The sequence below is a fragment of the Phacochoerus africanus genome, chromosome 1 (genome assembly GCF_016906955.1).
Source record: "Phacochoerus africanus isolate WHEZ1 chromosome 1, ROS_Pafr_v1, whole genome shotgun sequence".
In the NCBI taxonomy this organism is placed as follows: Eukaryota; Metazoa; Chordata; class Mammalia; order Artiodactyla; family Suidae; genus Phacochoerus; species Phacochoerus africanus.
This window is the reverse complement of record NC_062544.1, coordinates 219,364,244-219,388,005: the sequence shown is the minus strand read 5'-3', so window position 1 is coordinate 219,388,005 and position 23,762 is coordinate 219,364,244. Positions and strand designations below refer to the sequence as shown.

General features: G+C 37.8%; 1 protein-coding gene across 5 annotated transcripts in view; it reads right to left on the bottom strand.

Annotated features, from left to right (window-relative positions):
• Positions 1 to 23,762, bottom strand: part of GOLGB1 (golgin B1) — a 91,380-nt gene that overhangs the window by 27,709 nt on the left and 39,909 nt on the right. For all 5 annotated transcript variants that reach the window (XM_047791239.1, XM_047791275.1, XM_047791248.1 and 2 more), the window contains 4 exons: positions 14,771 to 14,885; positions 11,795 to 11,868; positions 3,190 to 8,387; positions 225 to 2,139 (listed from right to left, as the gene is read on the bottom strand). In XM_047791239.1, coding sequence (XP_047647195.1) covers positions 225 to 2,139; positions 3,190 to 8,387; positions 11,795 to 11,868; positions 14,771 to 14,885 — 7,302 coding nt within the window. The remainder of the gene's footprint in view (positions 1 to 224; positions 2,140 to 3,189; positions 8,388 to 11,794; positions 11,869 to 14,770; positions 14,886 to 23,762) is intronic.

Sequence of the window (23,762 nt, the reverse complement as noted above, 5' to 3'; positions counted from 1 at the left end):
TAATCTTTCTTAAGACGGTAATGGCAGATTTACGGAAATCTAAACAATGCTCTGTGTTTCTCTAAGACCAAAAAGAATCTGTGGGATGTATAACATCGTCCCAGAGTACCCAGAAAATACGAATACATTTTTGGGGGGTCACTTTCTATAAAAGTGAAAATCAATTTAAAGAAAGATTCAAAAACTCTCAAACGCAGATTGGAAAGAGGAAACTGGACACTCACTAGTCGGTCTCGGTCATTTTGGAGTGATGACATAGCTTTTTTTAAACTCTGCACTTCAGCTAGGCTGGTTGCAGGTGGGGCTGCAGACCTCTGCTTCCCTTCCTCTGTCTTGCGGAATTTCTCCAGTTCATTCAGCAGGCGATCTCTCTCGTTCTGCAGACTGGCCATAGCCCTGGAAAAGGACTGCACTTGGTTGTAAGAATCTTCTAGCTGTGAGGACAAGTGAAGCAATTGCTCATCTTTGGAAAGAAGCTGCTGGTTAAGTTTCTCAAGGTGGGGTGAGCTGTCATCCCCAGTGGAGTGCACCGGAAATGCAGCTTTAGAAACAAGAACCTCTCTCTCCCTGCCTGAGAGGCCCTGTTCTTCTCTCAGCTGTGCCAGCTCCTTCAGACTGGCCTCATATTTCCTTTTCAGGCCTTCAAGCTCCTCATTTGCGTGATCTCTACTATTTTGCAGGGAATTCATTGACTTCCCGAAAGACTGGATTTGTGCTGTGAGATCTTTATTTTCTTTGGTGACCGCAAGCAACTTCTGTTCCATCTCCACCAGATCCCTTGCAAGCTCTGCCACCCTCTCCTCTGCTGTTTCAGTTTCATTTCGCATTATCCCGGCATCATGATGAAGATGCTTTAGTTCTTTCTTCAGTTTATCTTCAATTTCATCCACCTTCTTGGCAGCTTCCTTCTGAACACGAACCAATTCCTCTTCCAGCTCTGTAATTCTCTTCTGAGAGGAAGAAAGAGTAGTACTTAACTTCTGTACCTCTTCTTCTTTTACTTTTAATTGGGCCTGAAATATTCCTAAAGTACCTTCTTCTTGCAAGGCTGTCAACTGTTTCTTTAGCTGGGATATAGATCCTTTCAAGCTCTCAATCTCTTTCGATAAACCTTGCTTCTCCTCCTGTAGAGCAAGAGAGGACCTCTTCAGCTCCTCCTTTGCTTCCTCAGACTCCTTGAGTTTTTCTTCTAATTTGGTATACTCACTTTTCAGCTCCTTAGTCTGCTGAAGTTGAGCTTCAAGGAGCTGCTTTTGCTGACAGTCCTTCCTTGCTATCACTTGGTTCAGGTCTTCTCTATATTGGATCAGCTCTGCATCGAGCTTGGCGTTCTCAGAATTGAGATCATCCATATGACTCCTTAAGCATCGAATTTCTTCCTTTAGCTTATTATTCTCGGTAGCAGCATCTTGGATGAGTTGGTCTTTTTCCAAGATCACCGAGAGATGTCGCTCTTCCAGCTGTTGGTAGTCACTTACGATGCGATCTCGGTCATCCTGGAGAGAGGACATGGATTTAACGAAGGAATTCAGCTGAGCCTTCTGCTGCATGTTCTCCTTTTTCATATTTTTCAGTGATTCCATAAGCTGATTGGTTTTGTCAACAGCTTTTTTGTTCTCCTCTTCTAGGACAGTATTCTCCTCTTCCTCCTGGGACAGTAGATTTTCTAATTCTTTAATTTCTTTATCATGCTGCTGATGCAGTTCAGCAACAGCTACTTGGATTGCCTGTTCCTTGTCAGAAAGCAGACTTATAATCTTTTGCTCTTTCATGTTTATTTCTTCATGTAGCCTACTGGTCAGTTGCCTAGAGGCCTGAAGATCAGTCTCTAGCTGTTCATAATTGAACTTACAATTTTGGATATCAGCCTCTTGCTTCTTTATGATGCCTTCCAAATGTTCTTTATTTTCCTTATATTTTTCTAAAGAGTTATTTAAATCAGTTGACTGGTCTCTGAGAATCTTAAATTCCGATTCCAACTTAGCTAGTTCACCCTGAGAACTATGGTATAGGTGTTGAGTCTCTTCTAGCTGAGACAAAAGTTCTTTGTTTTCCCCCTGTAGAGTGTCACAGACCTTCTGCTGAAGCTGGACCTCTGTCTTGGCTTTGGACTCCCAAGTCTGTTTGTCATGCTCAAGCCTAGAAAAAAAGAAAGGTCGCTAAATACATATTTTAAGGGAAAAGTACTTGTGTGATGTCTAAGGAACACATACTACATGTACTCAGATCTATAAATGAATAAATATTCATAATTAAAAGTGCTCATCTTTTTAATAAACAGATATTAGTTCTACTGAACGCTCTGTATTAAATGTATATTGCACCTCAGAATTCACATATTTAAATCACAAACTCCAAAGTATGTTGCTAATTTAGTGATATGACTTTGGACACTCTAAAAAGTGTCCCCAATTTTGCTTTATTTTGCTCTAGAAAAGCTATTGTCTGGCCCCCTAAAGGAATAATATTGGTATGAGAGACAATGAGGAAATTTGTCCCAGAGCAGAAGAATCCTACTAAAAATGGAAGAGTATAAGGTAGGAGAAAGATTATTAGCTCTTGAGTTTGAAACATGATATAAAATAGGAGTTTGTGGAGTTCCCTGGTGGCTCCATGTGTAAAGGATCCACTGTTGTCACTGCTGTGGCTTGGGTGCTGCAGTGGTGCAGGTTTGATTCCCAGCCCCAGAATCTTCTGCATGCCACAGGTGCGGCCAAAAACAAACAAACAAACAACAACAAAAAAATTGGAGTTTGAGGAAAATAACTCTAGCATGCATATACAGTATGAACTGATGTGGAATACAAGAAAGAGAAAAGAGAAGATCATTTCAGAGGCTAAGGCAATAATTTGAGAGTATAATAATTTGTGCTATGGTAAAAATTCAGACAGGGATAGCGGAAATGAGAAGGGAGAAATTCAAGAGATCTCTCAAGAGAAAGATGGGTAGAGAAGCAGATGTAAATTTTTCATGTTAATACAAGTTATAGCAGAAGGTCACTTGCAAAAAGAGAGACAGAAGTGGGAAGAAATAGAAGAAACAGAGACAGAAGTGAGAAGAAATAGATCTTCTGGGGGAATTTAAACTATAATTAATCTCATAATGTTAAAGGGAAGAGAAATAGTTTAAACAGAGACATTCTTTGTCTTCAATTACCTTTGGAAGGGTAAAAAATGCTATTCATTTACCTGGAAATGTTGATCTTCAGTTCCTCCATATGGATGGACATCTGCCTAAGCTGATCCTTCAGAACACTGCAATTCTCCTCCTTAAGTCTAATTTCTTCTTCTTTGGTTTGAATAGCATCACTGAACTTCCTCTCCCATTTCTTGGCTTCATCTATCACCCTGTCCCGATCATCCTGGAGGGAAGACATGCTCTTGGTGAAAGCTGCAAGCTGGGCCACCGTACTATCCAAGTTTTCCTGAAGCTGTTTAACTTCCTTGTCTTTCTTGGTCAAAGTAACCTGCATCTCTCCAAATGTCTCCTCTAAGTGGATTTTTTCTCTACGCAAAGCATCCAGTTTTTCTTGCATATTCTTCTTCTCTTTCAGGTGCTTCTCTTCTACCTGCTCCAGTCTTCGCTCAAGATCTTCATCCTTTTGTTTCATTTGGCTTTTCACTGATTCTTTATTTGACTGAAGCTCCTTTTTCAACTTGAGATTATCTGCTAGGACCCTTGCTGCTTCACTTTGAGTGTCATCTAGTAGTACTTTGAAGCTAGCTAATTCTGTTTCTGCCTTCCTGCGATCTTCCTTGGCGTGAGCCAGATTTTCCTTGGTTATTTCCAAATCTTTTTGGGATTCAGCCTGAACAAATTCTAGCGCCTTAACGGTTCTCTCCAGAGCACTAATTTTCTCTTGATACCTGATGCAATCCTTCTGCAGCTGCTTTACTTCTTGTTGTTTTTCTTTTAACAGCTCCTGAAGTTCCTTTGCATGGCTTTTATTGCCAGGTCCTTTCTGAGCACCTTGTATTTTCTCCATATATTCCTTTCGTATTTCTGATTCCACCTTAGTTTTCTCCTTGACTAACTGCTGCTTTTCTTCTTCCAATTCACTCACACACTTTTTAAGGTTCTGCATTTCAGATTCTAGTTGCTCATTTTTGATTTGGGCATCTGTAACATCTTGATAATAATTCCCAATGCTTCCATTAAGTTCTGCTAATTGATTCATAAGCCTCTCTTCTAAATCATCTTTCTCTTCCTCTGCTGTCTCCTTTAGCTTGGTAACCCTGACAAGTTCTTCTTGGATTTGCTGATTTAACAGGTTTATTTTGGTTACCTCTTCCTGGAGCATTTTTAGGTCACCATCCTTTGCGGATATTTGACTCAATAAAGCATCTCTCTCATTTTCTAAAGTCTGGCTAAATTCCTTGTCTTTCTGCTTGTCCTCCTCTAATTCAGTGATTCTTTCTTTCAGCTGATCAATCTGCTGTAGGTAGTTATTAATTTCATCATGTAAGCTGATATTCTCACTTACATCAGGCTTGGCATTGTCCTCAAACAGAATGGATTCTGAATTTTCAGGCCTTGTGCTCATACTTGGAGAGTCTTGCTTATCAGCCTCTTCTGGAACAGATGTTGCTTTTTCAACAACATCTATTTGGTTACCATGTTTCTCAGTGGCCTCCTGGCTAGCTTGTTTGGATACATTACCTTCTATCTGATGCTTTAAATCTTGAACCTCTTTACTTAAAGAGTCCTTCTCGGTCATTAACACCTCAAACTCCTTAGATAGGGTTTTATACTCTGTTTTGACCCTTTCTAGTTCCTCCTTCATGTCAGAATTGGAAGAAAGAAGTGCTTCCATACTGTCTTTAGGTATACCTCCTGCAGGGGGTACCTCTGCTCTAAGCCGGTCATTTTCTTCTTCCAACTCTAGGATTTTTTGCTGTTTAGATTTTGCAAACTTTCTCATCTTTTCTTTCATCTCTTCCATTTCCTGTTCAGCTTCCTGCAACTGCTTTTCTGTCTCTTTCTTGTTTGCTTCTAAGCTTCTTAACTTGCCGTATAGTTCTTGCTTCTCTTGCCTCACAGTTTCCACCACATGCTGAATCCTTTCTGCCTCATTGCTAACATTCTCATAGGACTGCAGAAGAATTTCATATTCTTTCTGTAACTCTTTGTGTTTCTCTTGCCACTCAGTGCTTTCTGCAATCTTAGAACATTTCAAAGATTCAATTTCCTTCACTAAGTTTTCCTTGTCTTCAGTAAGACCCTCCAGAGCTAATTTCAGACTTTCACAAGAACCATTGAGACTTTGATTTTCCATTAAAGATCTGTCCATTTCTGCAATGAGTTTGTCTCTTTCTTCCTGAAGAAGAGCTAACTTCCCTAAGAATGTATCTTTTTCTGTATTTTGAGCGGAAACTTGGTTTTCCAAATCTGCCAGAGACTTAGTGAGATGTTCAATGGTCTCTTTCGCCAAAGACAACTCCTCCTGGAGACCTTTGTTTTCTTTTAGTGCTTCTTTTCGGGAAATAAGGGCAGCCTGCAGTTTCCGCTGTATTTGTTGCTTTGCTTTAGTTTCTTCTCCAGTCTCATCTGGTTTTTGCTTCACTTCACAAAGCTCCAGCTGTAACTGCTTTAGCCTCTCATCATGTTCTTTGGCTTGCATTTCCAGCTGCGTACGCAGAGCCTTCATTAAATCCTCTTGATCTGTTATCTCTGCCTGAACTTTAGTAAGGGCCATTTCCTTCTCGCTCAGCTGTCCAAAAAGGTATTTAACTTCTTCCTCCTTTTTGCTTATGAGTTTTTGGAGTTCATCTAGTTCAGGCTGTAATTCTTTCAAATGTTCTAATCCAGCAATTTCTAGTTGACTGCTTTCCAATTTCTGCCTCAGGCTTTCTGCATGGGCTTCAGCTTCATGGGACGCTGCCTTCAGACTTTGGATTTCCAAATCCTGTTTGTTTATCTGCTCTTGTAACTGAAATACTTCTTCTGCCTTTTTAGTCAGCTCACCTGTTGTAGAGCTAAGCTTCAACTCTAACTCTTCTTTCTCAGCCCCTATTTCTTTCAGCTGGGCCTTAATCTGGGCAATAACAGCAGTATTGCCCTGGAGCACATCTGTATTTCCAGGACAAGGAGGCCAATCTGAGCACAAGTCAGACTCTGAAACAGGGTGAGCAGGTTGCTGCTCTGTGGCTTTGTATAAAGGCTCTTCTAAACCTTGAGTGGGAGAGCCTGTTTCCTGCTGGCCACGGCCTGGGAGTTTTCTGTCCATAGACTCCCTTATTTGAAACTGGAGTTGCCTTAGTTGGTCCCCAATGTCCTTATTTTCCTTGCTTTGCTCATCAAACTGTTCTTGCAGGTGATTAAAGTCATCTTTCTGTTGCTTCAGCTCCTCCTGAAGATGTCTTTCCTTCTCCTGTGCCTTTTTTAGAATCGCCTTGCGAGAGGTTAATACTTCCTGTAGCTTCTTTTGAAGTTGCTCCTTTTCTTTTTCAAGGTCCGCTATTTTTTCTTCCAGTTCTGGTTTCCAGTGTTCTCCACTACCTGCAACAAGCGGACTGATGGCCACTGCTTCTTTTACAGGTGCAGCTGAGTCTCCGTCACCTGCATCCTTGGTACCTGTGGTTAACTTGTGGATAATTGCTTGGTTTTCAATGATTTCTGCTTGGAGCAGATCTATTTGGCTTGTCTTCTCTTGCAAGTTCTGATTCATCTGTTTGACCACAGCCTGTAACTGTTCTTCAGCTGCTGCCTTTTCTTCCAAATCCTTCCTTACATGCTCTAGTTCCACTTCCTTCTCAGATATTACCTGCTTCAATGACCTTTCTACTTCTTGGCACTTAGAAGTCACATATTTTTCTATGTCTTCTTTGCCTTCTTTATCTTCCTCCATTTCTCTCCTCTCGCTCTCATTGAGTGGGATCTCTTTCCTGGGTTCATATTTCACTTTGGCCAATTCCTCTTCTAATCTACTGACTCTTTGAAGAAGCTCCTTTCTGTTAATAAGAGCAGCCTGGAGCTTTCTCTTTCTCTGCTCACTTTCCTTCTTCACAAGGTCTAATTCATGCTGAAGTTCTTCTTTACTTATAAGCCCTGCTGGGCTCAACTCATCATAATTCTGCTTAAGGCCAGAAACAATTTCTTTATCTTCTTCCACCTGCTCTTTTTTGGACTCTTCTGCTCTGGATAATAAATTCAGCTGCTCTTTAAGAGTCTTAATTTCAACCCCAAGAGAAAACTTCTCTTCATTAAGCTGAACCATTTTCTCAGTCATACTAAAGCTGATCTCTGTCACTTGCTGATCCTTCTCCTCAATGGTTTGTTGGAGGGTTTCCACATCTTTCTTTTTCTGTAGTAAGAGCTGATCCATTGTTGCTATTTCAAGTTCCTTCTGTGAAAGAGCCTGTGAAAGTTCTTCCACCTTATTTGAGATATCCCGCACACGTTCTGCCCCCTCAAGCACTTCACTTTCCTTCTTCTGCAGTTGGCTTTGCAGGCTCTTGATCAGTGTAGTCTGCTCGGAAAACTGAACCTGCACATCATCCAGTTCATTCTGTAAAACTTCAATTTTCACATCTTTAGATTTAGTTTCTATGCTGAGACTGTGGATCTGCTCAGTGAGCAAGTTTTGATGAGCAGTCTGACTTTCATAGTCAAGTCGTCTTTGCCTTTCTGCTTCTGCAAGGTTCACTTCCAGTTGCTGTACCTGAGACCTCAGTTCTGTCACCACACTAAGTTCCTTCATCTGAGAAAGAAGCTGGTCTCTTTCTTGAGATAAAGCAGTGAATGCGCTATTGGTGTTTTCAGCATTTTTCTTAAACTCTTCAATCAGCTGGGTTAGGCTGCCTATTTCCTTAGCTTTCTCATCTAAATTTTTCTCATGGATTTCTTCTGCTTTATGAAGGTTTGTTTCAAGTTCCAAAATTTGACATTTTAGCCTTTCCAATTCATCCTGGTGACACTGACAGATAGCTGGTACAGCAGAAGGGGCTTTATCCTCATCATCTTGCTTTGCTGATTTTAATTCCATTCTAGCATCACTTAATGGTATTTCCTCAGATGTTCTGTGTTGATATTTAGTGCTCATCTGCTCTTCTTTTTCAGTTATTGGAAGACTGCTCTCCTCATCTGGCACTGGGGGAAAATGTTGTCCTGTATCTTCAAGCAGTACTGTCATTTTAACCGGAGGTATTCCTTCACTCTCTATCTGTTTCATTTCTTTCTGGTCAATCACCTCAGGGTCTCCCTCTGCCCTTTTGCCTTGAAGCTGTGATTTAAGAAATGCAATCTCCTCTTGAGCTTCTTTCATTTCCAACAATAACACGGATAGTTCTTTATGTTTCTGAGAAAATGTGTTCTCCAGGACATCTGGTTCACTTTCCTCAGCAGAACAGCTGCTTTTATTGAGTCTAATAATATCAACCATGCTGATCTGTTTTTTAAAAAAGAAAGAAAAAACCTCAATCAAATGTTTTAAAGGAAAGAGCCTAAATGAAAACTGTATATTGTGCATTTTTCAAAACCTGAAACCTTTTGGTCCAAACCTTCCTACAGTAAAACTGCCAAATACTTTTAAAATCAGTTTTTATTTCCCAAATTAGATCTCTGAGGACATCCTGTCAATCCTGGACTGAGGTCAAGACATACTCATAAGACCTAAGGAAACCTGGGACTCATTTTCTAAATACTCCTCACTTGGGAAACTTTCTCTAAAAATTAAAACGCCTACTTGTTTCTCCTAAGAAATGCTCAAAAATAAAAAGGGAAGCAGGATATGAAAAATTTGTGTTTCATCCCATACCAAGGAGGAAGTCGCAGGATTCCTTTTCTTAAATTATCTATTGGAATGGGGAATATTACATAAGCTAGCCATTAACAGACAAGTAAAGCATCAAACAAATAAACTGGATAAAAAATAATCCAAAAGGAATTCTGTTGGGGCTTAGGTATGAAATTTGACAAAATAGCAAACAAATTATTATTACAAAGACCACTGTGTTAGACTACAAGTCACATAAATCACTTCTATAATTGTTTTATTGGGAAACAAAATCAGCGAATTTCATGGTGACTTTACTGAGTATTTTATTAAATGAGTTTGAGGACAGTGGACATAATAAAATCTCTATCTGTGCCAATAGCATCTTTTCTTTCCCCACAAAAAAATTCCAACCTGATACGAGGAAAAAAAAAAAAAACAGTGGACTGTTATACAATGCAGCAGCCAAGAGCACAAGCTCTACAGCCAACTGCCTGAGTTCACATTCTTGTTCTGCCATTTCCTAGCAGAAGCTGGTACACAGTAAGTCTTTGGTGAATGTTAGCTAACCATCTGCCAGGCCACTTCGCTCATTCTCTTCCTTCCCTTAGTCTAACCCTCTGCTGATCTCTACACTATCTACAGAGTTTGATTAACCTCTGGCTCAAGTTAAAAAAAAAAAAAATCAACATTTTCCCAATGTGAGAGGGCAGAGAATCAGAGAACTTTGCTCTTTCTAGTCACTCTCATTACTTTTTCTTCTAGTAATATTCTTCCCCTTTTGGCTTGCCTTAAATTCCCTAAGGACCTTTTCTACGCAAGTTCTGCATCTTATGGAAGTTCCCAGGCCAGGGACTGAATCCGAGCTGCAGCTGTGACCTATGCCACAGCTGTGGCAATGCTGGATCCTTTAACCCACAGCCAGACAGGTGACTGGACCTGTGCCTCTGCAGGAACTCAAGCTGCAGCAGTCAGATTCTTAACCCACTGCACCATGGCAGGAACTCCGTACTCAGGCTCTCTTATCCCAAGGGATTATTTTAGCTACCTTTTTTTTCTCCAATTTCTGTGGGTTTTTTTTTTTTTTTTAATTTCCTTTCTTTTCCATTGTTCCCTATTTATTTGTTCTCCTTCTGGTTGCTTTATCTTTTTCTTAATAGATTCCCACATTTCTTTCCTGTTCTTTTTTGAGCTATCTTGTTTTCACTAGACATGATTGTGAAGCATCTTAGAACATTAAGCATCTCCTTGGTGAAACAAGATTCACTTTCACTACTGAATTCTCATAATGTCAGTAACTGCATAATGCTATCATTTTCAAAATCTAGTCCCCTTTTGACAATTTTGTGAACAGAGCATCAATGGCCCCATGAAAAAGTACTGAATATAATTTTGTGTGTCCACTTGGCTAGGCCACAGCACTCAGATACTTGGTCACATTATCCCACATGTTTCTGTGAAAGTATTTTTAGATGAGATTAAGATTTAAATCAGTAGACTTTGAGGAAAGCACATTGCTTTCCATAATGTGGGTGGGCGTCATCTAATCAGCTGAAAACCATAACCAAAAAAACAAAACAAAAGACTGCCCTCCTCCAAAAAGAACAAATTCTGCCCAAAGACTACCATTGGATTCAAACTGCAACTTTTCCTAGGGTCTCCAGTGTGCTAGCCTACCCTGCAATTTTGGATTTGCCAGCCTCCACAATTACATAAGCCAGTTCCTTAAAATAAATCTCCCTATATATACTTCCTATTAGTTCTATTTCTCTGGAGAACTCTAATATAAGTAAGCAGATACCATTGTTAAGAAGTTAAAGTATTTAAGATTTTTTTCGGGAGTTCCCATCGTGGCACAGCAGAAACAAATCCAACTATGAACCATGAGGTTGAGAGTTCCATCCCTGGCCTTGCTCAGTGGGTTAAGGATCTGGCGTTGCCGTGAGCTGTGGTGTAGGTTGCAGAAGCGGTTCAGATCTGGCATTGCTATGACTGTGGCGTAGGCCAGTGGCTACAGCTCTGATTAGACCCCTATCCTGGGAACCTCCACATGCTGCAGGTCTGGCTCTAAAAGATCAAAAAAAAATTTTTTTTCAAGGCCATTTATGAGTCTTTAACTGACTTCTTGATTGGAAGGACAATTAAGCACAATACAGCTAACAATAATCTTAAATCAGCAGAATACTGAGCAACCACACATTTCCTAGTAATTTTTTTTTTTTTTTGGCTTTTTAGGGCTGCACCTGTGGCATATGGAAGTTCCCAGGCTAGGGGTCAAATGAGAGCTGCAGCTGCCAGCCTACACCACAGCCACAGCAATGCTGGATCCAAGCCTCATCCGTGACATATACCACAACTCACAGCAACACCAGATCCTTAGCCCACAGAGCAAGGCCAGGGATCAAACCTGCAGACTCATGGTTGCTAGTCAGGTTTATAACCCACTGAGCCACAATGGGAACTTCTCTTATAGTAATTTTTAGGTTATAAAAAGTACCATTCTTTTTAATATAATCCTAAGTGAAACTGTGCCAACCGGACAGGGTTGGGGGAGCTGGCAGGGGAAACTAAAGACTCTAACCTCTTCACCGAGAAACTTTTCTGAAATGATAAAAGAAGTTGCGATGAATGATAACCCAGTATGAAAAAATGGGTTATCAAAACCCAAATAAGTGCTATTGTATTTGCAGTGGTTTAGGACAAATAAAAATTCCAAATTTTCAGAAACAAATGAGAGTAATGAGAAAACCATAATAACCACTATGACTCCCTTAAATCTCACTTTCTACGTAATCTAATTCTCTGTCAACATCAGAAAATTACAGAAATATGTAGGGTTGAAACTACTTCCTCTTAATCAAGCTCATATTCTGTTTATTTTAAGAACATAACACTGGAATTCCCACTATGGCACAATGGGATTGGCGGCATCTTGGGAGCATTGGACGCAGGTTCAATCCCTGACCTGGCACTGCCACAGCTGCAGCTTAGGTTGCAATTGTGCCACCTATCTGATCCCTGGCCCAGGACCTCCATAAGCTGTGGGGCAGCCAAAAAAAAAAAAAAAAAATCCCACTTACCTCACTGACTTCTCTATCTGCCTCGCTGATTCTCTTCTGAGCCTCCAGGAGAGTAATCTGAGAGGACAGTTTTTCTGAAAGTCACAAAATAAATATCCTTAGAAGATAAATGTAGAGTGTTTGAAAAAATAAGAAAGAGGTATGTGTGTGAGGCTATTTGAGATGCATGAAATAATCAAGAGGAAAGAAACAGACAAAACAGTTTGGGGGAGAAAAAACACTTCTTTTATTAAAATAAAGAAGTGGCAAAAGAAGATGAAAAGACGAAATATAAGGGGAGTTCCCGCTGTGGCTCAGTGGAAACGAATCTGACTAGCATACATGAGGACGAAAGTTCGATTCCTGGCCTCGCTCAGTGGGTTAAGGATCCTGCGTTGCTATAAGCTGTGGTGTAAGCCAGCAGCTACAGCTCCAATTCAACCCCTAGCCTGGGAACCTCCATATGCTATGAGTGTGGCCCTAAAAAGACAAAAAAAAAAAAAAGAATAAAGATGAGATATAAGATAGAATGGTACTAGGTATTAATAATCAACGTCAGTGAAGTATAATAAATAGTGGAAGATTTTGAAGTAAAAAAATGCCAGATCATATGACGAAAAGCAGCTATTTCTGTGGCATAATTTGAGGCTTCATAATACATTTGCCTTAATTTTCCTATAACCCTTCTGTGTTCATAATATACATCATGCATTGATAGAGCACTAATAATGTCTTTGATGTCTTTCCACATATGTTCATAAGGACATCAAATTTTAGCATTAGAAAGGAGCTATCCAATCTCCTCAATGACCCTATGATGAATCAAAGAAATGACATAACCTGCAGCTACTTTATAGAGTTGGGGTCAGAATTCAGTGTTCTGAGTTCAACCCCATGTTCTGTCACACAGGGTATATCTAAAAAGGGTAGTATTTCCTTGGAAGATGAAAATATTGAGTATTAAAAAGCCTCTAAGACGTTTAGTGTTTCTGAGCAGCTCAGGCATATACAGTAAAGAATACAAGGCAAATACAATAAAGAAACAAACAAAAAAATAATACTTTTTACACTAAATCCAAATGTCCTAACATGACCTATATAATTTGGTCTCACGTATTCTCCAAACTCCTCTTCTTGTACTGCCTCTTTTTGCTTACTCTGTTCTCAAGACAACTGGCCTTCCTTCCATCTGCAAACATATCAAACTGATTCACACTCAGGGTATTTGCACTGCTCCTCTCTACTTGGAATGAGATTTGCTCACCCTCTTTGAGTGTGACTGTCCCCTTTCTATCATTTAGGTATGAAGTGCTCAGACAGCCTACCCTGACCACTCCAGTGCTGCTTTCTTCCTCATGCAGGCAGTAACTTGTTTCATTTTTATCCTAATACTTATCTCTCTCTGAAATTCTCTTGTGTATATACATGTTTATGGCCTGTTTTGTTCTCTAATATGTTCACAGCAGTATCCTTAGCAACTAGATCAGTGCCTGGCATATAAAGAAAAGGTACCATAGATATTTGCGGAATGAATGAATAAACACTCATGAAATAAATGAACTCAAGACAGTATATAACGTGTTTAGACATTTCAAAGGGGCACAGTGGCAGAAACAGAGGTGCAAAAGGTGAGTTTAACAGAACCTGACACATAAAGCACAGGCAACCTATAAGGCCAGACATGAAAACTAATACAGAAAACCTTAAGGCCTGGGATTCTTGCAGGAAAAGCAAAGAGAATGGATCTCACATGATCTCTAAACCATAATCGGCTACACGAAAGAGACAGGGCCTGCTTGAAAAACTGCAAAATAAACTTCATAGATAAAGTCTCAATGAAGTGGTTTGTGTGGGGTGAATAATGAGCTGAATTTGCGATGTTCGTTCTTTATCAGCAATGGTGTGACTAGTCTAATAAAGGTTTATAATTCCTAATTTATAGCTAAGTGGAACTGTAAAATGGCAGTAGGAAACTTTGGCTGCAGAGTTTAGAAAATGGTACAAACTTTGGTTCAAACTTGGTATTCATTTTCACTCTCAAAGATAAAGCATAGTTATCAGTTACCCCAGGGTAAAATAGATCAATAACGTATTATTAACTACATATTACTAAAACCATAAGGTGCTTGTGAAGCCAGTGATAAATGGAAGGAGGTATATCTTCATTCTTATCAACTGTTCACACATAGTCCAATAGAATAAATGCTCAATTTAGTTCAATCCAACAAAACTTTATTCAGCAGCCACTCATTTGCAAGGTACTACTCTAGTTCTTGGTAAAGAGTAAAGCAAAGATGAAAAAGATGAAAAAAAAAAAAAATGGCCCCAGCCCTTGAAGAGCTTATAAACTATTTGTGAAGGGCTTATAAAAGATAAAGATATAAATAGATGATCTTGATGTAACGTTAAAGGAATGCAAGGATGTTTCAGAAACACAAAAATGCATTTAACCCAACTTTGGAATATTAGGACTGACTTCCTGAAAAAGATGAAGTCCTAGCAGAGGCCTGAAAGATGAGTAAGAATTAGCCAGGTTAAAGGAAAAGGATAAGGTTCTAAGCAATATATAGCATGAGCAAAAACCAAATGGTTTTTACCTCTAAAACTTTTATTTATACTGATCTGTTACTTTATCCCACAAATGTTTATTACTGGGCAAGTCCTTTCTCTCTTCATTTTGCCTATTTAAAAACCCAGGGTCGTATTAAGGTCCTATTCAAGCCACACTTCTGAGAAGATTCCTGGACCACTCCAAAATGAATATAATATTGACACCCTGCAGCATTTATAGCCCACACTGAAAAATGTTAAACTTATGCAAACCCTGGTACTATGGTCAAATTGTTTAAGGTGTATCAATCCTACCTTCAATAACTACCAATAAGATCTTCATTATCATAGAATCAGAGAATCTATGTGTTATACATGTATAGTGATAAAAGTAGTGGCACTTTTGGATTAAGAAGACAGAGAATTATGGTTTTCACTTATACGTACCATTCTCAGCTTTCAGCTCCTCCAGCTCTGTAGAATTAAGGAGCAGGGCTCCTTTTTCATTCTCTAGTTCCACCACTCTCTTCTGCAAAAAGGCAATACTCTCCTCAGTGACTGCCTAAATGGTACAAAGACAACAAATTAATGATTCTCCAGTGCAAAACTCTCATACTAATGTTCAGACAGCCTCTGGCATTTCTGTCTTCTAAACGTTCTCCAGCCATGAAAATACTTTAAAAATAGTATCTACTTATCTGCCTAGGTAACCTTTTGTTTTGTCTTATTTTTGTGTTTTTATTCATTTACTTTCATTTTTGAAAGTTTTATGGAAGTACAGTTGATTTACTATGTTGTGATAATTTCTACTATACAATGAAACCTACATAACCTTTAAAGCAATGCTTTTCATCTGAACATAGAAAGAGAAAATCTTGCATGCAAATTTCCAGTTGATAGGCTTTTGACTTTAATACTGAAGCCTAGGTTACAAACAGAGAAATCTCAGGTCTACTGAACATGAAAGAATATTTTCAGAATCCAAAAAATTAAAAGTGCATCAATGAATTCTAGAAAAACTTTAAGTAGTCTAATATATGTGTAACTGAATCTCCAAAGGAAGGAAGATTGTCAGAAAAAAATTATTTGACTAATGGCAGAAAAATTTCCAAATTGATGAAAACTATAAACAAGAGGCAGACTCTAAGCATAAGAAACATGAAAAAAGGAGTTCCCATCATGGCTCAGAAGAATCAAATCTGACTAGTATCCAAGAGGACGTAGGTTCAATCCCTGGCCTCGCTCAGTGGGTTAAGGATCCAGCATTGTCCTGAGCTGTGGTGTAGGTTGCAGACATGGCTCAGATCCCAAGTTGCTGTGGCTGTAGTGTAGGCCTGTAGGCCAGCAGCTATAGCTCTGATTCGACCCCTAGCCTGGGAACTTACATATGCTGCAGGTGTGGACCTAAAAAGATAAACAAACAAACAAAACCCTATGTGAAAAGCACATCATAATCTAAGTGCTCAAAACCAGTGATAAAATCCTAAAATCAGCCAGGAAAAAAAAAGACAAGCATGACAGCAGATTTCTTGTCAAAACAAAATGCAAGAAAAAAGTAGAGTAATAGCGTTAGAGTAATGAAAGAAAAAAAAAAGTAGAATCCTATAGTTTGCTTTTAAGAATATCTTTCAGCAAGAACAGAGAAAGATGTCTTCATGTATACAAGAACTATAAGCCTCCATCACTAGCAGACTTGTGGGCTCATGAGAGTACACACACATGCGTGCACACGTACACACACACATATATACACACACTAAAGGAAGTCCTTCAGGCAGAAGGAAAATGATACCAGATGGAAATATGAAACTAAACCAAGTTTAGCAAACCCTGGAAGCTTCTGTTTTTATAAATAAAGTTATGGCCTAACAGCCTAAAATATTTACCATTTGACCCTCTATGAAAAAGACTGCCGAAGGTTCCCGTTGTGGCACAGTGGAAACAATCCGACTAGGAACCATGAGATTTCAGGTTCAATCCCTGGCCTCGCTCAGTGGGCTAAGGACCCGGTGTTGCTGTGAGCTGTGGTGTAGAATGCAGACAAGGCTCAGATCTGGCGTTGCTGGTCGTAGACTTGGCTCGGACCCTGAGTTGCTGTGGCTCTGGCGTAGTCCAGCAGCTATAGCTCCAATTAGACCCCTAGCCTGGGAACCTCCATATGCCGAGGGTACAGCCCTAAAAATAGACAAAATGACAAAAAAAAAAAGATAATTGACTAAATATTAAAACTGTTATTTATAACATGTTGTATGCTTGTATTTTTGTTTATAATATATGTATAAGTAAAATAATAATAACATAAATCCCCAAAATGAAGACATACAAGTATATAACTGTAAGGCTTTTATTCTATACATATAAGTAGCACACTATTATATGTAGGTAAACTGTGATTAAAATGTACACTGTAGTCCCTAACGCAGTCTCTATCATAACAAAATAAATAATTATAGCTAATACAGTGAAAAGGGAGAAAAACAGAGTCATAAAAAATACTCAACCAGTTTTTTAAAAGGAAGAGTTAAAAAGTATAAGACAACAGAAAACAAATAGCAAGGTGGGAGACTTAAGCCTATACCAACGACACATTAATGGAAATGGTCTGAACACTACAACTAAAAGGCAGAGATTGACAGCCTGGATAAGAAGTATGATCTAAGACACAACACAGGGAACTATATCCAATCTCTCAGGATAGGATATGATCAAAGATAATATGAGAAAAAGAATGCATACATGTGTATGACTGGATCACTTTACTGTACAGCAGAAATTGGCACAACACAGGTAAATCAACTATACTTTGATTTAAAAAAAAGACTTAGGATTAAATTCTATGCTGCATATAAGTGATGTGCTTTAGCTATAAAGACACAAATAAGTTAAAGAATGAAAAAAGATACACCATGCTATAACATGAGCAAAAGAAAAGTAGAATAGCTGTATTAATATCAGAAAAAAAGTATATCTCAGAGCAAAGAATGTCATCAGCGATAAATAAGGTCATTTCATAAGGATCCATAGGTCATTTAATCAGGAAGACAGAAAAATCCTAAATGTTTAAGCCCCCACTTGCACAGTGTAAAAATACATGATGTAAAAACTGAGATAACTATAAGTAAACCCACAACTATAAGATTTTAATACTCCTCTCAATAACCGTGCAAAGAAATAGTCAGAAATGCAGCAAGGATATAGTACACTTGAAAAACATTATCAACCAACCTTATGTGATTGACACTTAAAGAACATCCCAGCCAAAAATAGCAGCCTACACATAATTTTCAAGTACACATGGAACACTTACTAAAATAGACACTATTCTGGGCCATAAAACAAGCCTCAATAAATTCTGAAACAGTCAAGTCATATAAATTATGTGCTCTGCCTACATTGGAATTAAAATCAAAATTAATAACAGAAAGACCTCTTGACCTATCATCCCCAAATATTTGGAAACTAAGCAATCCAGGGGGCAAAAAAGAAATCAGAAGGGAAATTAGTAGTTTGAACTGAATGAAAATAAAAATACAACAGAATTTGGGGATGCTGCTAAAGAATATTTTAGGGTGAAATTTATAATGCAAAATGCCTTTGTTAGAAATAAGAAAGGTCTCAAACTAACGGCCTGGCTTTTACCTTAAGAAATTAAGAGATGGGGAAATCAAATCCGAAGAAAACAGAAGAAAGGAAATAAAACAGACCAAAATAGAAATTAATAAAATAGAAAATAGAAAACAAGACAGACTCAATGAAGCCCAAGCTGGTTTTGAGATGAGTAAAGTTAATAAACCTCTGGGCAGTCTAATCTGTACATGAAAGAGAACACAGCTACCAATATCAGGAATGGGAGAGGTAATGTCACTATAGATTTTATATCTATCATAAAAAATTAGAGACTATTATAAATAACTTTTTGCCCCTGGATTTGGACACATTTTCTAAAAGATATAAAACACCGAAACCTACTCAAGGAGAAACATTTAACCTAAATAGCCAAATAGCTATAAAAACAAATAGAATTTGGAGATAAATGCGTCCACAAAGAAAATTCCTGGAATCTAATATACGGCACAAAGGAAACTTTCCACAGAAAAGAAAATCATGGACTTGGAGGACAGACTTGTGGTTGCCAAGGGGAAAGGGGAGGGACTGGGAGGTCGGGATAAATAGATGCAGAATGTTGCCTTCGGGATGGATTAGCAATGGGATCCTGCTGTGTAGCACCGGGAACTCTGTCTAGTCAATTATGATGTAATGCGAGAAAAAAGAATGTATACATATATGTGTAACTGGGTCACCATGCTGTGCAGTAGAAAAAATATATAGAGAAATAAAAATTTAAAAAAAGAAAATTCCAGAAATAGACAGCTTCACTGGCAAATTTTCACAAAACATTTAAGGAAAATTAATAATAAAGCTATTATTATTTCTTTTTTGTATACAAAATCTTTCCAAAAACAAAAAAAAAATGAAAGAATACTTCCCAATTTATTCTAAAAGGCCAGAATTACTCAGAGAACAAAACCAGAAAAAGACATTACAGAAAATTACTGAGTCCTCATAAAGCCAGATATAAAACTTTAAAACAAAATTTTAGTAATCAAATCCAAGAATGCGGAAGGATAATATATTACTACCAAGTGAGGTTTATCCCTAGAACTCTCATCCAGTACTGGTAGGAATGGAAAATGGTAACACCACTTTGGAAAACAGTTTGGCAATGTCTTAATACCTTCCAAAAACCTCCTGTATTATCCAGACACTCCACTTCTAGGCATTTAATGAGAGTAAAGTAAGCATAGGTCCAAACAAAGATGTGTAAAATAATACTCAAAGAAGCCTTATTTGTAACAGCCAAAAACTGTCAATAATCCCAATCTGTCCAACAAGTAAATGGATAAACAAATTGTGGTATGGACAACATCTTCAACAACACGAAGTATCAGATTATTGCTACATATAATAATAGTATGGATATCAAAATAAGTATGCTGAGTAGGAGAAGCCAGGAAAAAAAATAAGAAAATATGTAAAATTCTAAAAAATCGAAACTAATCTATAATGACAGTGAAAATCAGTGGTTTCATTGGTAGGTAGGAAAGTGAGAGAAATACTAAAAGGAGGCCTATGATGAATATATTCATTTTCTTGAAAGTGGTGACAGTTTCATGCACATGTCAAAATTTATCATACTTTAAAAGTATGTAGGTTATTGTATGTAAATTATACCTCTAATACAGCTGTTTAAAAGGAAAATATGTTAACTGATAAGAGAAAATAAACTCAAAAACTTTAACTTATCAAATGAAAGGAGATGACAATAGAAAACAGAAGGAAAAAACAAGATGGCAAAAATGGAAGACAATTCAAATCATATCAACAATTACATTAAATGGACTAAACACTCCAGTGACAAAGCAGAGCTTATTAGAAGAAATTTAAAAAAAAAAACCTAATTATATGTGCACTTCAAGACATTCATTTTAAAGAAAGAGGTGAGTTAAAAGCAAAGGACAGGAAAAAACATACCATGCAAACCCAAGATATATCAGATACAAAAGAACTTCCAGCTAAGAAATGTTACTAGAGCTAGAGTAATATTTCATAAATATAAAAAGGAACATTTCATCAGAAGACATAAATAAATGCATATGTACTTTTAAAAAGATATCTAAAATACAAAAAAGCACAAAGTGACACAGTTAAAAGGAAATACAGATAATTTCACAATCGGAGTTGAAGACTTTAATCCCTTCTTAGCAACTGGACAAAAAATAGACAAAACAACTGGACAAAAATCAATCAAGACAAATATAACCTGAATATTAAGGGATATTAATAAAATGTTACATCCAGTAACTACAGAATGTACTTTACAAGTACACAAACTATGTTCACTAAGCAGATCATATGCTGTGTCATAAAAACAAGTCACTACATGGAGTTCCCGTTGTGGCGCAGCAGAAACGAATCCAACTAGGAACCATGAGGTTGCAGGTTTGACCCCTGGCCCCACTCAGTAGGTTAAAGGATCCGGCGTTGCCATGAGCTGTGCTGTAGGTCGCAGACATGGCTCGGATCTGGCGTTGCTGGGACTGTGGTGTAGGCCGGCGGCTATAGTTCTGATTAGACCCCTAGCCTGGGAACCTCCATATGCCATGGGTGTGGCCCTCAATCAAAAGACAAAAGACCAAAAAAAAAAAAAAGTCACTATAAAGTTCAAATAAGTGAAATCATACAGAACATGTTATCTGATCAGAATAAAATTAAATTAGAAATCATTTTTTATTACATTTTTTCCCCACTGTACAGCATGAGGACCCCGTTACAATAATAAGAACTCTAGAAATAAAGTCAAATATCTGGATATTAAACAATACATTTCTAAATAATCCATGATCAAAGAAGAAATCACAAGGAAAATTAAAAAACTCTCCAAATTGGAGTTCCCATCGTGGCTCAGTGGTTAACGAATCTGACTAGGAACCATGAGGTTGTAGGTTCGATCCCTGGCCTTGCTCAGTGGGTTAAGGATCCGGCGTTGCCGTGAGCTGTGGTGTAGGTCACAGATGCAGCTGGGATCCCGCGTTGCTGTGGCTCTGGCGTAGGAAGGTGGCTACAGCTCCGACTGGACCCCTAGCCTGGGAACCTCCTATGCCGTGGGAGTGGCCCAAGAAATGGCAAAAAAAAAAAAAAAAAACTTCTCCAAAAATTGAATGATAAAAAAACAATGTATCAATCCATGTGCTTTAGAAGGAACATGTATATGAGAAAAGACTTGAAGTATACGCTTTAAAGTTATATCTTAAGGAGTTTCCGTCATGGCTCAGTGGTTAATGAATCCGACTAGGAGCCATGAGGTTTCGGGTTCAATCCTTGGACTCGCTCAGTGGGTTAAGGATCTGGCATTGCTGCGGCTGTGGTGTAGGCTGGCAGCTACAGTTCCGATTGGACCCCTAACCTGGGAACCCCCGTATGCCGTGGGTGCAGCCTTAGAAAAGACAAAAATAAAATAAAATAAAGTTACATCTTAAGAAGCTAGAAAAAAGGACAAGTAAAACGACATAAATAGAAGAAATGCCAAAGACCAAAAATCAATAAAAGTGAAAACAGACCAGCAATAGAGAAAACTAACAAAGCCAAAAGTTGGTTCCTTGAAAGGATTTTTTTTTTAAAAGTCAAATAACTTCTAGTTAAGTCTGAACAAGAAAATGAAGCACAAATTGGGGAGATGGTCAAATGGTACAAACTTGCAGTTAGAAGATGAATAAGTTCTGAAGATTTAATACCTGGTATTGTGATTATAGTTAATAATAATGTACTGTATACTTCAAAGTTGCTAAGAGACTAGACCATAAATGTTCTCATCACAAAAAAGAAATGATAATTGTGTGTTGTGCTGGAGGTGTTAGCAAACGCTGTGTGATAATTAATCCTATGGCAATATATAAATGTATCAAATCAACACGTTGCACTTCTTAAACTTACACAATGTTATATGTAAGTTATATCTTAATTAAAAAAAATAATATGGATTGGGGTAGGGACCGGTACTACCAGCGAGCTTACAAGCATTAAAAGTTTAAAAAGAGAGTAAAACCACATTAAAACAAAAATTTGTCATCTTCAATGGAATGGAAAAAACCTTAAAAAAAAAAAAACCTCAAACTGACACACAAAAGAAAAATCTCATTAGCTTTATATCTGTAAAAGAAATCCAATTTATTATCACCCCCAGACCCATATGGTTTCACTGCTGAATTCTCTCAAACACTTGAGAAATAATACCAATCTTAACACGAACTCTCAGAAAATAGAAGGAAACACTTTCCAATTCATTTTTCTGATGCCATCATAACCCTAATACCAAAATCTGAAAAATACAGCACAAAACAAAGGAAAACCTGCATGACCAAAACAAAGACCAACACATTTCATAAATATGGATTAAAAAATGCTTCAAAAAACAGCAGCAGGTCAAATTCAGTAATATATTAAAAGGATATTACCTATGAATAAGTGGAGTTTATCCTAAAAAGTTGGTTTAATATTGAAAAATTTAAGTAATGTACTATATTAACAGAGTAAAGTATAAAACTTAAATGGTCATTACAAATGCAGAAAAAGCATTTGAAAAAATCCAATACCAACTGTCACCAAATTAGGTATAGAAGGGAATATCCTCAATCTGATAAAGGATATTCATAGAAAACTTAAGATAGTAGCATATCTAGTGGTAAAATATGGAACACTTGCCCCTAAGATCAGGAACAAGACAAGAACGCCCAATTTTACCACTTCTACTAAACAGTGTAATAAAAGTCCTAGTCACTGCATGAAGAAAATACACAGGCATAAAGATTATAAAGATGTAAAACTTGTCTTTATCTGTAGATGACACCGTTGTTTATGTAGAAAATCCCAAGAAATATACAAAGAGACTAGAACTAATAAAATAACTATTTACCAAGTTCATATAAACAAAATCCAATTGCATACACATGTATAAGCAGCAAAGAGTTGGAAAATGAAATTAGAATAAATCCTATCGACAACAGCATCAAAAATATAAACTATTTCAGAATGATTTTCTAAGTGTGGACAACTCTTCCAACCAAAACTACAAACCATCACTGAAAGAAATTAAAGAAGGTCTTAATAAGTGAAGAGAGATACTAGACTCATGGGTTGAAAAGATCAGGAGTGTAAAGATGTCAATTCTCCATGGACTAATCTACAGACTCAATGCAATGCCAATTGAAAATCTCAGCTAGCTTTTTTTTTTCAAATAGAATTTGAAAAAGTTGACTGTATAATTTCTGTGGGAATGTAAAGAATCTGGAATAATCAAAGCCATCTTGGAGTTCCCATCGTGGTTCAGTGGTTAATGAATCCGACTAGAAAACATGAGGTTGCAGGTCCGATCCCTGGCCTTGCTCAGTGGGTTAAGGATCCAGCGTTGCCGTGAGCTGTGGTGAAGGTTGCAGATGTGGCTCGGATCTGGTGTTGTTGAGGCTGTGGCATAGGCCGGCAGTTCTAGTTCTGATTTGACCCCTAGCCTGGGAACCTCCATATACCACGGATGCAGGTGTGGCCCTAAAAAAGAAAAGAAAAGAAAAGAAAAAAAAGAAACAGTGTTGAAATGATGCAATCAACAAGCGCTTAATTCCCAAAACATATAAACAGCTCATATCACTCAACAATAACAAAAACAAACAACCCAATGAAAAAATGAGCAGAAGACCTAAACAAGAATTTCTCCAAAGAAATACAAATGGTCAATAGGCACATAAAAAAATGCTCAACATCACTAATTATTAGAGAAATGCAAATCAAAACTACAATGAAGTACTACCTCACACTGATCAGAACGGCCATCATTAATAAGTCTATACATAAAAAATGCTGGAGAGAGTGTGGAGAAAAGAGGGTCCTC